At 47.0% G+C, this 18,532-nt stretch overlaps 1 protein-coding gene across 2 annotated transcripts in view; it reads right to left on the bottom strand.

The window, feature by feature from the left end:
- The window catches only part of FAM171A1 (family with sequence similarity 171 member A1), a 124,932-nt gene that overhangs the window by 43,156 nt on the left and 63,244 nt on the right, over positions 1-18,532 (bottom strand). For both annotated transcript variants that reach the window (XM_065872254.1, XM_065872252.1), the window contains exons 2-3: positions 16,819-17,046; positions 8,192-8,284 (exon numbers count right to left, since the gene is read on the bottom strand). In XM_065872254.1, coding sequence (XP_065728326.1) covers positions 8,192-8,284; positions 16,819-17,046 — 321 coding nt within the window. The remainder of the gene's footprint in view (positions 1-8,191; positions 8,285-16,818; positions 17,047-18,532) is intronic.

The raw sequence follows: 18,532 nt of genomic DNA on the forward strand, positions 1-18,532 counted from the left end.
CGCGGGATGGACACTGGTTTGGGTGGTGCCAGCTGGCCTGATGACAGTGCAGCCACGAGCAGCCCGGGGCATCTTGACGGGACTTTCTTATTTACCGTCATCACATTCTGAGTCGACAACGTGCCGTTTCTCCCGAGACAGTGTGAAGGTCTGAGAGAGCCGGCAGTAGAGCAACGACTCCTACCTTATGGTTCATCGTCGTGAGGTTACATTTTGGAATCACCATCAAACTCCTCCTTGAAAGCTTCCAGTTCCTCAGCAAAGTACAAAAAACTCTCAAAGAAAATGATCCTCATAAAGCAATTGACAAGTGTTCTCTCTTCCCACTCTCCTATGATCTCACTGCAAAGTTTAAAAGCCATATGATCATATGATCCATATGATCCAGCAATTCTACTCCTGGGTATATATCCGAAGAAAATGGAATGAAAACACTAATTCAAAAAGACACATGCACCCCAATGCTCATAGCAACGTTATTTACAGTAGCCAAGATGTGGAAGCAACCTAAGCGTCCATCAACAGAGGAATGGATAAAGATGTGGTACATAGACACAGTGGAATACTACTCAGCCATCAAACAGAACAAAATAATGCCATTTGCAGCACCATGGATGGACCGAGAGGGTATTAAACTTAATGAAGTGAGACAGACAAATACTGTATGTTTTCACCTATATGTGGAATATAAAAACTAAAACAAATGAATGACTATAACAAAACGGAAACAGACTTGTAGATACAGAGAACAAACTCACGGTTTCCACTGGGGAGAAGGGCAAGACAGGGGTAGGGGATTAAGAGGTATAAGCTACTAGGTATAAAATAAATAAGGTACGGGATATAAGATACCACATACGGAATATAACCAATATTTTATAATAACTTTAAATGCAGTATCATATATAAAAATATCAGATCACTATGTTGTATATCTGAAACTAATGGAACATTGTAAATCAACTATACTTCAATAAAAAAATGTAGAAGAAAATGTAAAAGCAATTTGCAAGCATTCTGTGATAACGGGCATACTTTTAGACACAGCCTCTGTTGGGAAAGATCCCTATACGTAGTTAATCAATGACTATGTTGGCCCTTCCCCTTCACCACACTGTTACCATAAGACTGCTCCAGTTTTTCTATATAAAATAGTGTCAACAATGACAACGCAATCACTTCCCTCACTTTTCAAATGAAATCGAATGCTAAGGCCAGTTCCATTGGAAACATGCATTTACTGTGTGTGTGTACGTGTGTGTGTGTGTGTGTGTGTGTGTGAAGGCACTGCACATAATCCCACCTCGTCTGATGGGAATAGTTTTAGGGTGTGTATGGTCAGAATTTAAATAGATACCATACCTAGAGAGAGGAAAACAAGTGAGTAGTCTTTTATTCTTTAAGGAAAGCTCTCATTAACCATGAGCTTATTCTAGTTTATTTGGTTGTAAACATTTCAAAACAAAAACTTCACCTGAAGCATTAAACATCTTCCCATAGAGAACACCCCTGCCTCTCCTGTCTCCACCTCTCTCACCCAGTGGCCTTTGTGCTTTCAAATCTTTTGCTTCAGTGTCACGTAAAACCAAACAACGGGGCATCACCCAAAACTATGCACATAACACGGGTGAGGCTTTGTCAAACTGTCATCACACTACCTCCCCATTTCCTTGGGGGGATCATCTGACACACGGTAACATCCAAGCAACACACAAAAACTCAAACGGCTGACAGTACTTACATTTCTGATCAGCAAGAGTTTATGTTTTTCTCCTCTGATTCCATTAAAAAAATAATAAATGCACCGACAATTGACCAGTTTGAGAATAAAAATTTGATATATTATTTAGAAATTCAGTTCTGTATTCGCTTTATGGAACAGAACTGCAAAGACCAAACATCATCTACACGTGGCTCTCCTTCCAACTGGTGAGAAAACATGAAACAAATTCACCCAGTGTTATTCCTGCCGTGCCTCAACTCTACTGAGACAAGGAAAAGTACAACTAGCAATAATTTAACTCACGAAGTAGCATAAGTTAAAAAATTAAAATGTAGACAATTTTAAAAAGCTGGAATGTAAATGAGATTTTTGGCAAGGGAGAAATAAATGGTTCATCAGTTTCCGGTTACATAGAGGAGGGAAGTAATACACTAGACTGAATAAATTAACCATAACAAAAACTACCATGACGGAAACTGCCCTGAATGTCTTACAGCCTTGGGTTTCTAACACGACCATACTTCCTGCTCCTTACAGAGAGTTATTCAGATACTCTGCATGTTTCTGTGCGTGTGTGTACATGTGAACGGTCCTCTTAGCAGCCACAACAAAGAAAATAATTAACCCGAGCTTGAGTGATCTATACAGGAAGTGCAAAGAAAGGTGGGATTTGGACAGTTTTTAAATATTTACTCAACCCTTCAGTGAATTGCTCATTGTGTACGGATCCGAAGGCGGGCATGGGGCCAGGCCCTGGGGATGCTAAGGTGAACGTGACCCCCTCCTGGTTCTTCAGGTTTTTCCGTTTTAGTCCGGGAGGTAAGATATTACTACCAAATATGGCAGAAGGGGCGGCATCGGATACAGAACCCCCAGCTGGAGGGCTGTTTTAATCCATCCTCCTGGTTACTGATAAGGACAGGAGGGGGCATAAGGGAGACAGGATGTGTGGAATCCAAGGCTGGAGCCGGGGGCGGGGTGTGTGTGGAAGGCACGGGAACGCCTGGGTCTGGGCTCAGAGCAGCTCTGGGACCACGTGGCAGGAGTTTGTGGATTTCACCCGAACGCTGTGCCATTAACATGACTCCACAAATCCCGGTCTGCGGTCTGCTTCTCTCTGGCCTGCTACCAACTAGCTCCCTTTTCTGACTCATACCTTCTGTTCCCTTCGAACCTGGGCTTGCAGATGACCTGGTGTAATTACAGACCCACTGCATCTCGTGACCACACAGTCAGCTGAGAGTCTCATCTCTTCTGGGTTCTTAGTCCCACCCCGGTAAAAGGAAGAGAGAGAAGAACTGATGGCTCCAGCGATTCTCCTCCAGCTGGGTCCCAGCCCCTGGCCACACTATGGACTGGTGACCCCTCTGAGTCGGGGGTCCCTTGGCAGCTGAAGGTGAAGGACAAGACACTGGCATGAATCTCGTCTCCAGGGAAGACACAGAAAAGACCTCCTGGAGGGTGTGGCCTTGAAGTAGGTCTTGATGTCCAAGGAGAATTTAAAGAGAGATTGGGAAGATGGGGTGGGACATCTCAGGTGGAAAATAGAAAAAGAAATTCAGTTAGGCTAGAACACAAGACATGGAGGAGAAGAGCCCTTAGGAGGGAGGTTGAGGCCAGGTCAGGAGGCCGGGGCATGCTGCGTAAGGAGGTGGGATTTCACTCTGTGGGCAAAGGGTTCTGCTCCAAGAAGATCACTCGGGCAGCTCAGTGCAAGGTGTGTTGGGAGGAGACACAAGAGATGGGACATCTGGTTGATCTTCTCAACTCCAGCGCCAACGCTAGCTCAGCGAGCGGACACCAGCACACTAGCTGGAGGCCACTGCAGTGGCCCGGGTGGAGGCCGAGACCAGGACTGAATCAGGGCATGGGTCATGCAGTGCAAATGTGGGCAGCAGAAAGAAGGCAGGTGTGGGACTTCCCCGGCGGCACACTGGCTAAGACTCCACGCTCCCAACGCAGGGGGCCTGGGTTCGATCCCTGGTCAGGGAACTAGATCCCACATGCATGCCGCAACTAGGAGTTTGCATGCTGCAACTAAGGAGCCTGCCTGCCGCAACTACGGAGCCCACGTGCCCCAACTAAGGAGTCCTGGAGCTGCAACTAAGGAGGAGCCTGCCTGCTGCAACTAAGGAGCCCACATGCTGCAACTAAGGAGCTGGCAAGCCACAACTAAGGAGCCCACCTGCCACAACTAAGACCCAGTGCACCCAAACAATCAATCAATAAATTTAAAAAAAAAAAAAAAAGGCGGCAAGTGTGGGCAGACCGAGGGATAACCACTGTGGGATTACTTGGGTTAAAGGGCCAGGCTGGCTGTAACTCTGTGTGACTCATGGGAGATGTAGGTCATCAGGACTACTGCATGTTCAGAAAGTGACTCTGCTTATGGAGGGCAAACGACAAGGGCACCGAGGTCCTTCATGAACCCCCTCAGAGCCACTGGAGGGGACAATTCAGCATCAGGGCTGGAAGATGGCAGGGAGAAGCAGAGCAGGGGGCGACAAGGAGGTCTGGCACCACGATGGGGTAAAGCGTGGCCATAACAATGGACCCTGTGGGCTGCAGTTTGAGTCCTTGTCACAAACACCTTGCTAAGGTTAGTGCTGCTCCTGGGCAGGGGGACTGGGAAGGGATGACCCATGAGGGTGCCGTGCACGTCAAAGGTGGCCGTGAAGGAGAAGAGCTCGACAAAGGGAATTGTGGGGCTGAAAGGGAAGTCGGAGGGGGAAGGGGTGCAGGGAAGATGCTCTGTGTGTAGATACAATCTCCGCCCCTTCTCATCAGTGGTGACCTTCCAGGTAACGGTGGCAGCCACCAGAGGCTCAGGGCCAGGGGCTGTCCAGCCCTGAGTGTAAGGAATTGGGATTTCATTCCAAGTACAATGGGAAGACCACTGAAGAATGGAAGCAAGGCGACTTGATCGCTGTAACTTTGTGAAGATTAGATTACAGGTTGGCAAGAGTGCGCACAGGGCAACCAGTGAGAAACCCGCCACAGTTCTCTGGGGGAAATGGTGGTGTCTTGGATTCACGAGGCAGCAACACCTATGGAGAGAAGAGGGTCTGCAGGAGAACCAGATGTGAGGAGAAGAATCAAGGATGATTCCTAGAGTCTTGGCTGGATGCGTAGGTGTGCGTTTACACCATTCACTGAGATGGAAGGTAAAAAACATCAAGAGTTCTGTGCGTCTCTGCTGAGTCTGAGATGCCTAGCAGACACCCAAGTCAAGATGTCAAGTAAGGGCCTCCCTCTAGGGGGAAATTGGGAGTAATCAGTGCCCAGGGCACATGAAAGCCATGGGTCTATGAGCTCCTCTAGGGAGAGCATTGGGAAGAAGAAACAGAGGCCCAGGACAGTCATGGGAGCATCCAGAGAAGAAGTAACCGAGAGCTGGAAAGAAAGGCAAGGCATGATATGGAAGCGAAAGGAAGAAAGTCTCAAGACAGAGTGACCAGCTGTCTGTGTTGAATGCTGTGCGGACATCCCGGGAGAGGAAGAGAGGTGACCTTAGGTCTGGTCGCACGGGGGTCATAAGACACTCTGATGAAGCACTGAGGGAGGAGCCCACACCGGAGTGTGCTGAAGAGGCAAGGAGAGGTGAGAAAGCAGAGATGAGGGAGCAAAGTCCTTCCCAAAGGACAGCAGAGAAGCAGGGCAGTGACTGGAGCACAGGACGCTCAGGGGAGCATTTCTGGGGGATACACGAGCTTGAACGCTCACCCGCTACAGAGCGGGAGAAAATGGCAGTGTGGGAGTGACAGGGCACGAAATAGCCATCTCGGAGAGTCAGAAAACAAGTAATTAGGAAGTGGCCTCGGTCCCGCAGGGCTGATGCCCACCTTGAGGTCTGTGTAACCAGTGGATGCAGCTGTGAGGTTTCCTCCAGCCACTTGTTCCGGTGTGGCCATGAGCGGCTGAGGTCACCCAGGGTCAGAAGTTACTTATTCAGGCAAAGACAGGAGCATTATTCACAAAAGCCAAGACATGGAAACAACTGAAGTTTCCACTGATGGATGAATAGATACAGGAAACGCGTGTACACACACACACACACACGTATATGTATATATATGCAATGGAATGTCACAGGTACATACAAACCTTCAAGTTGCAAACTTTTCAAAGATGTGAATGTGCGTTCCATCAACGTCAGGCGTGAGTGGAATTGCCGCCTGCCCTCCGTCTCCTGTTGCTGAGGACCCTTCAGCTCTACCGTCACCCACCTCCTCTCCCTCCTCCAGTCGGTAACTCTTCTTGCCTGTTCACTCGATGCCAGCCCCTGCATGCCGGCTGTTGTGCTGGACTACTGTGCTTTTCAAGGGACTGTACGGTAAAATTTTAAATGTTTTCTTTATTTTTTGTGTTTTTTTATGTATTATTTGTGTGAAAAGTATTCTAAACCCATTACAGTACAGTACTATATAGCCAGTTGTGTTAGTTGGGTACCGAGGCTAACTCTGTTGGACTTACGAACAAATTGGCCTTACGAACGTGCTCTCGGAACGGAACTCGTTCGTATGTAGGGGACTTACTGTATTCAGCCATAAAAGAGAAGGAAATCCTGCCATTTGGGACAACATGGATGGACCTGGAGGCTATCACGCTTAGTGAAATAAATCAGACAGGAAAAGACAAATCCTGTAGGATGTCACCTATAAGTGGAATCTTAAAAACAAACCAACAAACCACCTATAAGTGGAATCTTAAAAACAAACAAACAAACAAACTCACAGAAACAGAACAGACTGGTGGTCACCAGAGGCAGGAGGTGACGAGAGCAGATAAAGGTGGTCAAAGGGCACAAACTCCCAGTTATAAAATGAGTAAGTCCTGGGGATGTGACGTACAGCACGGTGACTACAGTTAACAATTCTGTAGTGTATATCTGCCAGCTGCTAAGGGAGTAGATCTTAAAAGTTCTTGCCACAAGAAAAAACTCTGTGTGGTGAAGGATGTTAAGTAGACTTACAGTTGTGGTCATCGTGTAATACACACACATCTCAAGTCATTAAAGGTATATGTCAATTATATCTCAGTAAGACTGGAGGAGAAAAATTATCTTTCACTTTCTTCCACTGTCTTTCAGTTGTGAAACGACAACAGCAAAGCTAACTAAAGAGAGATTGGAGGTACCAAGGCCAGCAGGCCCCCGTGTGGTTCCAACGTGAAAGGGTGCTGAGGATTCGGGCCTAGCTCTGCTCTCTCTGAGGAGGAGAAAAAAAGGATGCTAACTTAGGGCTTTCACTACACAGATGACATGAAAACCTGTGTCTCTGTTCCTGTTTTCTCTCCCAACTCGAGTCACATACGCTCCCAGACGTTTCTACTTATTTCTCTTTACATACGTCTTCTAAGAACAGCACGTGAACCTCCTTGTACGTTCCCACAGCTACTCGATAAAAAAAGGAATAAATCAGGTCACCTCGTTTGCAAATGGCACCTGGATGTGGTCAGGTAGAGAATGACTGGTGTAAAATGGTATTAAAAGAAAGGAATACTGGGGCTTCCCTGGTGGCGCAGTGGTTGAGAGTCCGCCTGCCGATGCAGGGAACACGGGTTCGTGCCCCCGTCCGGGAAGATCCCACATGCCACGGAGCGGCTGGGCCCGTGAGCCATGGCCGCTGGGCCTGCGCGTTCAGAGCCTGTGCTCCGCAACGGGAGAGGCCACAGCGCTGAGAGGCCCGCGTAACGGAAAAAAACAAAAAAACAAACAAACGAGGGACAAGGGAGAGAAAAAGGCCACACTCGAACACCTAGGAACCTTTTGTTTTTTCTTTTTTTTTTTTTTTTTGGTAAGGGAAGAGTTTTTCTTTTATTGTAAAAAACACATAACATTAAATTTGCCATCTTAACCAGTTTTAAGTGTGCAGTGCACTAGTGTGAAGTGTACCGACATTGCTGTACAGATCTCTAGAACCATTTTGTCTTGCAAAACCGAAACTCTAGGGAATTCCCTGGGGGTCCAGTGGTTAGGAATCTGTGCTTCCACTGCAGGGGGCAACTAAGGGGGATTCCCTGTTCGGTGAACTAAGACCCCGCAAGCCATGCGGCGTGGCCAAAGAAAAAAACCCCAAAAACCTGAAACTCTATACTCTCAAACGCTTATGAACCTTTTCAGAGAGACCCCGCCCAATGGTCAGTGAGGCGCAGACAGGGTCCGGACCCTGACCCCAGGATGAATATTCTCGCCTTTGGAGAAGAGAGAGATGTGGTGTGAACAGAGGGTGGAGCCCCTTCTTCCCTCTCATGCACTTAAAGGCTGGGCCGAGAAGAAAAAAGGCCACAGCCAAGAGACATTTTACCAAAATGCCAATGTGCCGTGCACTCGTAGGGACCACAGGCATTGTTACTTCCAGCTGTGGACACATTCACGGCCATCACTACCTGACGAGAGTCATCCCTCACAAGATTTTCAGAGTTGGCCCCAGAGTTACCTTCACTTCTCTTTTTAAATATCAAACATACCTTGGAATCCTGAGACTATCTGGACAACATCTTCATACACCATCAGAGTAGCAGATCGTTCTGGAAGCAGGCCCAGGCTCAGCGAAGAAAACACTGCAGAAACAAGGATGGGTATGAGGGAATTCAAACATTTAAATCAAGATGCCCACTCCAGTTTTTTTAAGTACTCTGCATTCCTTGGATTCTCTGATTTCAACTCAGTCAGCAATATTGATTTTTCGCAGTGTGGCATAATAATAAATACATATTTGGTCTCTGCCTCTGGTTCCTGGCTCTTAAATCCCTTGTAATTTCCTGGGTGATCAGAGTATCTTTTGTTCTGATGAGGAGACACCGGGTGGGCTCCTGGAGGCGGGCTGCTCACCGAAAAGGTCAAGCCATGATGAGAACCTTGGAACGTTCAGTCCCACCTGCCATCCTCCAGAGAGGACACAGGCGGTGGACAGCTCATGACCGATCATGACTGCTGCCATGACTGCTGAAGCTACCACGAAAGTCCCCAAGGTACGGGCTTTGGGGAACTTCAAGCTGGTGAACAAGTATGTGTGCTGGGAGGAGGGTACACCCCAACGCCACGGGGACAGAAGCCCCTTTTGGACCCTTCTGGGTCTCACCCTATTGTACCTCTTCATGTGGCTGTGTATCTGCATCCTTTATAATAAACCCGTGAATGTAACTGTCTTCCTGAGTTCTGTGAGCCATGATAGTAAATGAACCCGGGGAGGGGCTCATGAGAACCTCTGATTTATAGCGGGTTGGTCAGGTGACAAGCCGGGGCTTGTGTCTGAAGTGGTACTTGGTCTTGTGGGCCTGAACCCTTCACCTGTGGCTTCTGAGCTATAACTCTGGAGAGTTACTGTCAGAACTGAATTGAATTGCAGGCCACCCAGTCGGTGTCCAGAGACTTGGAGAACTGGTTGGCTTGAGAAGAAACCCACCCATCGGGTGTCAGGAGTACTATAAACAGAGAGAAGAGAAACAGGTCTTCCTTTAAGTGTTATTAGCAAAAGGCTTTCAAAACGCCAGAAGAGTCCTGCAATCTCTCCTAGAGCAACTGCTTGCCCTACAATAGTCAACTATGTATTTTTTATTCGCTAGAAGCTGTTAGTAAAGTATCTGAACCTCCTCCCATTAGGAATCTATTAAAAGGTACAAGGTACACACTGCACGGATGTAAAACATTGGGTATTAACATTAAGAAAGACTTTAAATACGTGCTTAGATTACTGTGTGTCTCTTGATAAAAAAAAAACAACTTCCGTCCCTACTCTGGGGACTAATAAGATGACAGAACTTGTGCTATGTTTTAAAATTCTTGTTTAAGTACCTGGACTTCCAACTAAAAAATTCACAAAGCCTACACGTTTCTGGGGAGATCATGAATTTTAAGAAAAAAACAAATCAACATATTATGGAATAACAATAATCACTAACATTACTGAACCCTCACTAACATGTCAGACATTATCCTAGGTGCTTTAATTTTGGTAATTTATTTAACTCTCAAAACAGCTTTATGAAATAGGTATTGTTAACATGCCCATTGGACAGGTAAGGAAACAGATTTATGGATAAGGAATTAACTTGTCTAGGACTCCGCAGCTGGTAAATACTGGAGCCAGGATTTGAACTCTGGAGTCTGACCTCGACTGCTATGCTTCACGGACTCAAATTCAAAGGCTTCTTGGACTCCATCCAGCCTAAGTCTCTAAGTTTAAAGAGGAGGAAAGGGAGGCCTAGAGAGGTAAAGTAACTTTCAAGGATATTAGGAACCGGAAATATCAAATGCTAAGAATATCAATTACTTGGCACAACTGGCTCTGGACAATGCTAGGGGCGACCAGTGAGCGGCCGGCCTTGGACATGACACTTCTCCCTACACATTTACTCCATTTATTTAGCTGCCAATATGTACAAGGCCCAGAGCTAGACGTGCGGAACAGATCAATGTTGGGGGCAGTCTGTGTCCTCAAGGGTTCTACATTAGAAGGAGACTTGGACGCACAACCAATAGCTGTAGGACAAGCAGAACGTGGCAAGTGCCATGACAAAGATAAGGATGCACCTCGGTGCTGTGAAAACAATCCAGCAGTTCCTTCAAATATTAAACAGAGAGTCACCACGTGACCCGGCAATTCCACTCCCAGGTATATAACCAGGAGAACTGAGCATATATGTTCATGCAAAAACCTACACATGAATGCTCACAGCAGCATCAGTGATACTAGCCAGAAAGTGGAGACAACCCAACGGCCGTCATCTGATGGGCAGATAAACGGAACGTGGTCTATCCACACAACGGAATATTTTCACCCATAAAAAGGAAGAAAGTACTGATTCATGCTACAACATGGACAGACCCGGAAAACACCGTGCTAAGTGAAAGATGCCAGACACAAAAGGCCGACACACTGGAGGATTCCATTCGTCTGCAATATGTGGAACAGGCAAATCCATAGCGACAGAGGGATTAGCTGTTGCTGGGGGCTGGGGGGATGGGAAACAGCGAGTCAATCCTAACGGGCATGAGGGTTTTTTTGGAGGTGAAGCAAATACTTCTGGAAGTAGACAGTGGTGATGGTTGCACAACCTTGTGAATTATACACTTTAAAACGGTGAATCGTACGGTGATATGCATTATATCTCAGAAATAAATAAATCAAGCAAGCAAGGAAATAAAAAAGAATTCACCTTGGGGGTTTAAAGTTGGAAGAAAAATCTATACCAAGTTGGGGGAGGGGGGATCAGGTCCTGTGTGTGAGCCAGGACTGAAGGGAGGAAGCCTGACTTGGGTAAATCCTGCAGAACCACATCCCAGGGAAACTTAACCTTCTTTAACAGAGATCCCTTCACCCAAGGCCACAGGGCACCTACTGGCCAGGAAAGAAGAACCAGATTGCTGGTGCTTGTAGGGAACAGCTCACCTCCAGACTTCGGCTTTGCCCTCCCCGCCTCTCTAGGTACAGACCTGGACCACACCGCGCCCTTCAAGAGCTCACACAGAGCCTGAAGGCATTTCCTTGGCCCTGAAAACCTCTGTGTTGTCTGGCTTGGGGGACTCTGAGCTGGAATCACCTGTGATTGGTCTCTCGAGATGCGTGTGACCATTACAGGATGTTTTGAAACGTTTCTTGCCTATAGCATTTGGTGCTTCCAAACATCAGACATCTGCTCCAGCAAACTCCTCTGCAAACCCTATTTCATATACGAGAAAAGATGATTTCTTGTAATGACTATGATGAGACGTGGGTGGTAGAGACACCTGCGAGGACTTCCTGGGCAGGAGGTGGCAGAGACGCCTCAGACCTGCAGGCAGACGGTATATTACCCATCAGAGAGGAGATGCTGACTGCTGTCCTGTTTTTTGATAAGGAGGGAGAAGGGAACATCTAACGCTACCTGGGAGAGGCTGGAACACTTCTGAGCGCAGAGAACAACCACACTGGGAATTAACGGATAGAAGACAAGCTTGCAGAGAGAACAGTAAAGGAACAACAGTGCAGACAAGCACAGAGCGGGTAAAACGCCAGATGACTTCAGAGAATAACAAACTGCCCAGGGTGACCAGACCGTGAGAAACGTAGGGAGAAGCGGCTGGGGAGGAGGTCCCTGTGTTCTGTTTAGTCTAAACTTGATCCTGAGGACATCAGATGCCTTTAGGTAGACATATAACGTAGTCAGACAGATATATATATACAGGCACACCTCGGAGATGTTGCGGGTTCAGTTCCAGACCACCCCAATAAAGCGAATACCGCAATAAAGGAAGGCACGTCAATGTTCTGGTTTCCCAATGCATACAGACGTCACGTTTATATTATACTGCCGTCTATTAAGTGTGCAATAGCCTCAGGTCTAAAAAACACCAGATATTCCTGAATTTACAAGTACTTTATTGCTAAAAAGTGCTAACCATCATCTGAGCCTTCAGGGAGTTGTAATCTTTTTGCAAAAGTAACGAAAACCACAGATCGCCATAACAAATATAATAATAATGAAATACTGGGAGAATTACCAAAATGTGACACAAACACTCAATGAGCAAATGCTCTTGGGAAAATGGTGCCGATGGACTTGCTCAGTGTAGAGTTGCCACAAACCTCCAATTTGCAAGAAATGCAACATCTGCAAAGTGCAATAAGATGAGGTCTGCCTGCCTATATATATGGATGTATAAATATACATCCATATATAAATACATATATCTAATATATAAATATGTGAAATTATTATATTATAAAAATAATATAAATATATATTTAAAATACATTTTAAGACACTAATGGTCAGTAATGTAAAGGGCGTTTTGAAGGGGTCAGACTGAGCTGGACAGAGGCCACTGCAGTAGCCCTGAACTGTTGCAAAAGCCCTGAGCTATAGAGCTCGAAATAATTAAGATGTGGAATCACAGTCTTTAGTGGATGGATGACACTTCATATAGCTAAATTTGTTCCTACCTGCTACCAAAGGTAAGGGGTACTCTCCTTTTGCTGTGGTTCCCTGGTGCCCAATACGTACCCCCTTCCATGCAAGGGGAAAAAAAACCCCACATCCTCCAGGAACTACTGTCAAGGAGGAGAAAAGAAATCTACTCTCAAATCTCATAAGAACGCGTATGCAAACAAAACCACGTGCGGACATGTAGTAAAGAAATTATTTTTTAGTTTCAAATTCTAAAAATATTTTAGAAGAGGCTCCCAATTCTTCTCTCCTCCTCGCTCAATTACCTGGAATACCAAAAGTGCACCTCCAACAATAGGCGTGAAAACAATAGTATACTCTGTTTTTCACAGCAGACCAGCCTAAGTTTTGCTCACGTTTTCTGTTAGATTCTAGTTAAGAGGATCTTGTTATGCTGACAGGGCAAGCAGAGAAAAAGAAAGACGTGGGAGGGTCCTTGAAAATTATTCGGTCTAATTGATTTAGTTTTAGAAACTAGAGATTTGGGCTCAGAAAGCTGTGATGGGCCCCCATGTGTGGGCAGAGCTGGGGGCGGGCAGGCCTAGAACCCAGGCATCTTCAAGCCTAGTCCAAAACTCTTTGAATGAAACTACATTTTTTTACCATTATTTACTCATTTAAGAAGAATGGATATTATGAAAATGGTTGCCTTTTTCTCAAATGATCATGTTAACAAAGTCAAAACAAATGTAATTAAAGTACAGTCCGTCCTTATTTGTCGGTTCAGTATTTGCAAATGTGCCTACTTGCTAAAGGTTATTTGTAACCCCAAGTCAATACTTGTGATGCTTTCTACGTGTACGTACTGAGGGGCCAAAAGTCTGAGTCTCCTCCCAGCTGAGGTCGACCAAGGCGATGGACACTCTGCCTTCTCGTTTCAGCTCTCACACCGTAAGCATCCTTCCTGCAATCAATGTAGTGCCAAGTTTTTGCATTCTTGTGCTTTTTGTTTGTGATTTCCCTGTTTCAAACAGCCCCTGAGTGCTGGCCCAAAGTGCTGTCCAGTGTTTCTAACTGCAGGAGGCTGGGATGTGCCTTATTACACGTTAGAGAAGCTTCCCTTAGCCATGAGTTACGGTGCTGTTGGCCATGAGTTCAAGGTTAATGAACGAACAATATATATTGAGTCAGGTATCTTGCAATAGCAACACACATCAAACAAGGAGATGTACTGATCAGTGGATGAAAACGTGACCAGAGGCTCTAAGGAACCTAACCCTGCACTTCACCCGGGAGCAATGGCTCAGGATTCACGAACTCAGTGTTCACGGTGACTCTGCAGAACATAACTCCTGTGATGGTGAGAATCAGTGGTATTTTGTGCTGCTGCCCGCCCCCCGCCCCCAGCAAAGGTGGAGTTGCGGTGTCTGGATACCATTTAGACTTCCCCCCGGGTTGTTTCCAGTGATTTCTCAGTGTGAAAAATGGGGGAGGTCAAACATTTTCTTTAGCAAGAACCTAACAAGGACCACCTTTCTTATCGTGCTGGCCTTCCCAGGGTTCTGCCCCAGGCCCACTCCCCTCCACTCTCTGGGTGAGATCACTGTTCTGAGTCTCCCTTAAAAGCTGCTGATGACCCCAAGCTCCACCTCCACCTCCAAACCTCTTAAACCCCAAACTCTTTTCAAACTAAAGCCCGAACACACTTGGCGTCCCAGAGGCAGCTCCGATCCAAGCTAAATTCACCACCAACTACAATCCCGACACGCACCCCTTTCTCTCCATCTCCCCACCGCCACTCCCACTTCCACCCACCTTTGCCTGAGCCCCAAGCCTGGAGAGAGGGGTGCACACGGGAGGGAGGAAGAGGGCTTCTTTCAGCCGATGGCATTAATCGATCAAGTCAACTCGAGGGAACCACACGGTGGCAGGTCTCCCAAGCCCACTGCCCATCTGTTACTCCATCCACTCCATCCACTCCATCAGCAGCCAGAAACCCGAGACTCAACTTCCATTTCTTCTCATTCGTCCCTTCCCTCACATCTCTCCCACCCATTCTCCAAGGCTTTCTGGATTTTACCTGCTAAATATTTCTCAGGTTTATCTCCTTTTCTCTAACATTTTGCTAAAGGATTTCCTCAGTTGTACCTATTTCAAATCCACTTTCCATAGCTCTCAAAGCAGTGGTCCCAAACTATAGTGAACGTTTTTATCCATAAACACCCTGGGGGGGCGGGTAGGAGTTGCTTGTGAAAACGCAGATTCCTGGGTCCACCGGCCCAGTCTGAATGGCTGAGTCCTGGAATCCGGATCTTCTTACAAGCACCTTCTGATGCTAATATCTACTCATCCTCAAGACTCAGCTCCCCTCTCAGCCTCTCCAGGAAGCCTTCCTTCATTTGCTCACCTAGGCCAGTGAACTGGTCCCCAGCATCCCCGTAGGCACCTACATCTATCAGAGCATTGATCCCATCAGGAGGCATCGGGTTCTGTGGCTGACGTCATAACTAAACGATGAAAACCCTAGGGGCGAGTTCTACGTCTTTAGATCTGTATCCTCAGTGGCCAGGGCACTGCCGGGCACACAGTAGCTACTCAATAAGTGTAAACGGAACTTAAGAGAATTTTGTGGCTGAGGGTAGATGCTGGGGCTGGAAAAGGCGGGCACAGTCACGCTTAGCTCCCATGTGCCCCAGGGGCAGCAGGGACCCTGACAGGGCGTGTCCAGTGGCACACAGGTGAGCACTAACGTTGGCATTTTGCCAGGCACTGTGTTAGATGCTACACGTTTGTCAAGCCCCTACTATGTTGTAGGTACTGTAAGCTAGTGCACCTGCATGAACCACTTTTTACTCAGAACCACTTTACTAGGTGGTATCAGCTCCCTTTTGCAGAGACTGGCATCAAAGCTGGAGGGGCTCCAGCACAGACCCAGAGCCAGAATCCAGGTCCAAAGCCCATGCTCTTCCCACCCGCCCACCCCCGCTAGCGTCAGAGCAATAGTGCCGGCAGGTAATGTGGTCCAGGCACTAGATGGAGCCTGAGGTGAGGGGACTGAAGCGGCACGGTCTGCTGCTTCCCACCTACTCCATCCCCAGCTGAACCCACGTCAGGGACCATCCTAGCCCCTTGTGGTAGACCGGCTGCTTTGCAGTGGTGAATGGTAATGTGCTATTGTGATTTATAATAAGTAATATATATTTGGTCTTGGTCTCATCCTTGCCTCACAGCTCCTAAAACCCTTGGAATCTCCTAAGTGATAAGGGCAATAAAGGTATCTTTTGTTATTTATAACAAGCCACTTACCATGGGAGTTTCAGTTAATATAGTAATTTTTGGAAGGCCCCTAGATAACCCAAGGATGGGGGCTGGTTGCCAGGGGAAGGAACCATGTGATTAGAGGGCTGGAACTTTCGGTCTCATTCCCCGCCCCACTGAGCTCCAGGCAGGAAAGGAGAGAGGGCTGGAGGTTGAATAAATCACTAATGGCCAATGATTTAATCAGTCATGCCTACATAATGAAGGTTCCATAAAAAACCAAAAGGGTGGGGTTTGGTGAGCCTCTTGGTTGGTGAACACTTGGAGGTGCTGGGAGGGTGGTGTACCTGGAGGGGATGGAAGCTCCACACCCCTTCCCACAGACCTTGCCCTACGCGTCTCTTCCATCCAGCTGTTCCTTTAATAGCCTTTGTAATAAACTGGTAATCTAGTAAGTACCCAGCTGGTGTCACAGAATCCGCAAATTGCTGGATGTGTGGCAAAACACCCATGTTTGGTGATCAGAAGTGGAGTAGAGTGTTGAGAGGGGAAGAAACACACAGCAGTGTTCTTCCTGAGCAGGTGAGAAAGGTGGGAAAGAGAAAGACAGTCTCACCGTCATTCCCCACCTTTTGGCCAGCCTTGGTCTCAGACCCTGAAGCAAGACGAGAAAGCCCCACTTCAGAGCACCGCCCCGATCCCACCGGCTGGTTACGATCAGTAAGGTACAGAGCGGAACGCTGGGGAAATGAGTTCCATTAAATGGATGGTAACGTACAACCAGCTTCATACCGGGATCCCACCTTTTCCTGCACATAAGGGGCCCCAAAAGCTAAGGCAGTGAATGAACAAGTATTTTCCTGATTGTCTGACTTAACCCTTAACACTCACAAAATCGTTTCTATGTCTGACTCCATCCCTAGCCTGACTATAAGCCCTGTTTTACAGAAAGGTTAAGACCACCTTACCGGGTAACCGGATTGGCTTCCACGGGGCAGAGTTTGGCACGTAGGCGTGCTTTGTGGCGGTGACAATCAGCTGACTGCCCAGCTTATACTGGAATTTGAGGAAGGCGACGCCATCTGTCCCTGAGGTGCCAGAGGCGATGGAGACCTGGTTGGTGAAAATTTCAATGAGGGCATCGGGGACGGGCTGATGGGTGCTGGCGTCACTGATGTGGACCTTCAGGGTGACCTCTGGAAGAAGGACAGAGCAACAAAGAACAGTGGCTATTAATTGGGCAATTCCAACAGTGATTCTGCTATAACCGCGATAGGTAGTAGAAAGTGAGATAGGCTAAGAAAATCTCGATCTACATCCAAAATATAAATCATTTTAACCGGGAATGTTCTCTTCTTAGAGGTCCTTTTTTCACTTTACATGATTTCTTCCCTTCCTCAAAACCACTGCCCATAACAAACTACTTTCCCCCTGGCTCCTCCCGGCTCACACGAACAAATAATTGAGAGGAAATTTCTATCCCTTTAAATAAACACAATGCTCTTTTATCCTGCCCAGCGCTTCTGGCAAACACAGCCTAAGCAAGGCTCGGGGCTGCTACAGAAAGACCCTGCAGGTGCTAAGATTTGCAGCAAAATTCAATGGTCCTGGTGAACACGGATGTGTAGAGCTCAGGGTTGCTGTGCTAGTAATCATGAAGACGTTACTGAAAAGTAGTCAAAAATACCTTTAAAAGGGAGGACACACAGTGGAGAAGGTCAGAAGAAGAAAAAAATAAAAGTAAACATTTGAAAAGATGGCTGAAGTTGAGTTAGTAGTATTGGCAAAACCAGAAAACGGATGTGGGAAACGGACTCCAAATTAACGGTAAAAATTACACTGGAATGAATACTTTTCATTTATTCATACAAGAGATGTGTATTGAACTGTTACCCCACCCCTAGAATCATAAGCAACTGTGCACAGCTACAGCGGTGAAGGGAAGGGAGTAGACAGGTAAGTGCTATGCCCAGGGGGCATCTGGTGGAGGCACCAAGGGGGCACTTACAGAACAGCACATGCAAAGGCCCAGAGGCAAGCGAAAGCCCTGCTTCCTGGAGAAACGGAAATAGGAAATAGGTTCTGAGAGCTGGAGGGGGAGTGTGAGGGGTACAAAGCCCAGGGAAAGACAAGGCTCGAGGGGCCAACAGGGGCCAGATCAGATGTGGCTTTCTAAGTGACCTAAAAGGATTGCTCTTTATCCTAAGGGCGACCTAAAAGGATCGTTCTTTATCCTTCATTGTTCTTTATCTTTATCGCTCTTCCACCTTGGTAACTCGCTGGAAATCCAATTTATGCGTAGAAACACCTGGTTTTGGACAAAGGATGGACTCAGGGATTGGCAAGACTGGAGACCGAGCATCTAGTTAAGAGATTTCTGTAATAACCATCAAGAGATGGTGGTGGACCATGGTGGACATCAGTGAAGGGATGCTGATTCCAGATATATTCTAGAACGATCAGTGTATTCTGCTCCAAGAAACCCCCTTTGCTAAGGTATGAAGGGAGTAAACGGTAGCCAGTGACCTAAGTTCACTAGCCGCTTAGAGGCGCTACTTGCCATACATTGTGAGCTGCCTCAGTTCTGAAAGCCTTCCTGGTGATTTGGGAGAGGGACGTGGGACAAGGAACCGGTGAGCAGGGAGGCTCACGTTTAAAGAACCACTGGAGAACCTCTGGCTC

The sequence above is a fragment of the Phocoena phocoena genome, chromosome 2 (genome assembly GCF_963924675.1).
Source record: "Phocoena phocoena chromosome 2, mPhoPho1.1, whole genome shotgun sequence".
Lineage (NCBI taxonomy): Eukaryota > Metazoa > Chordata > Mammalia > Artiodactyla > Phocoenidae > Phocoena > Phocoena phocoena.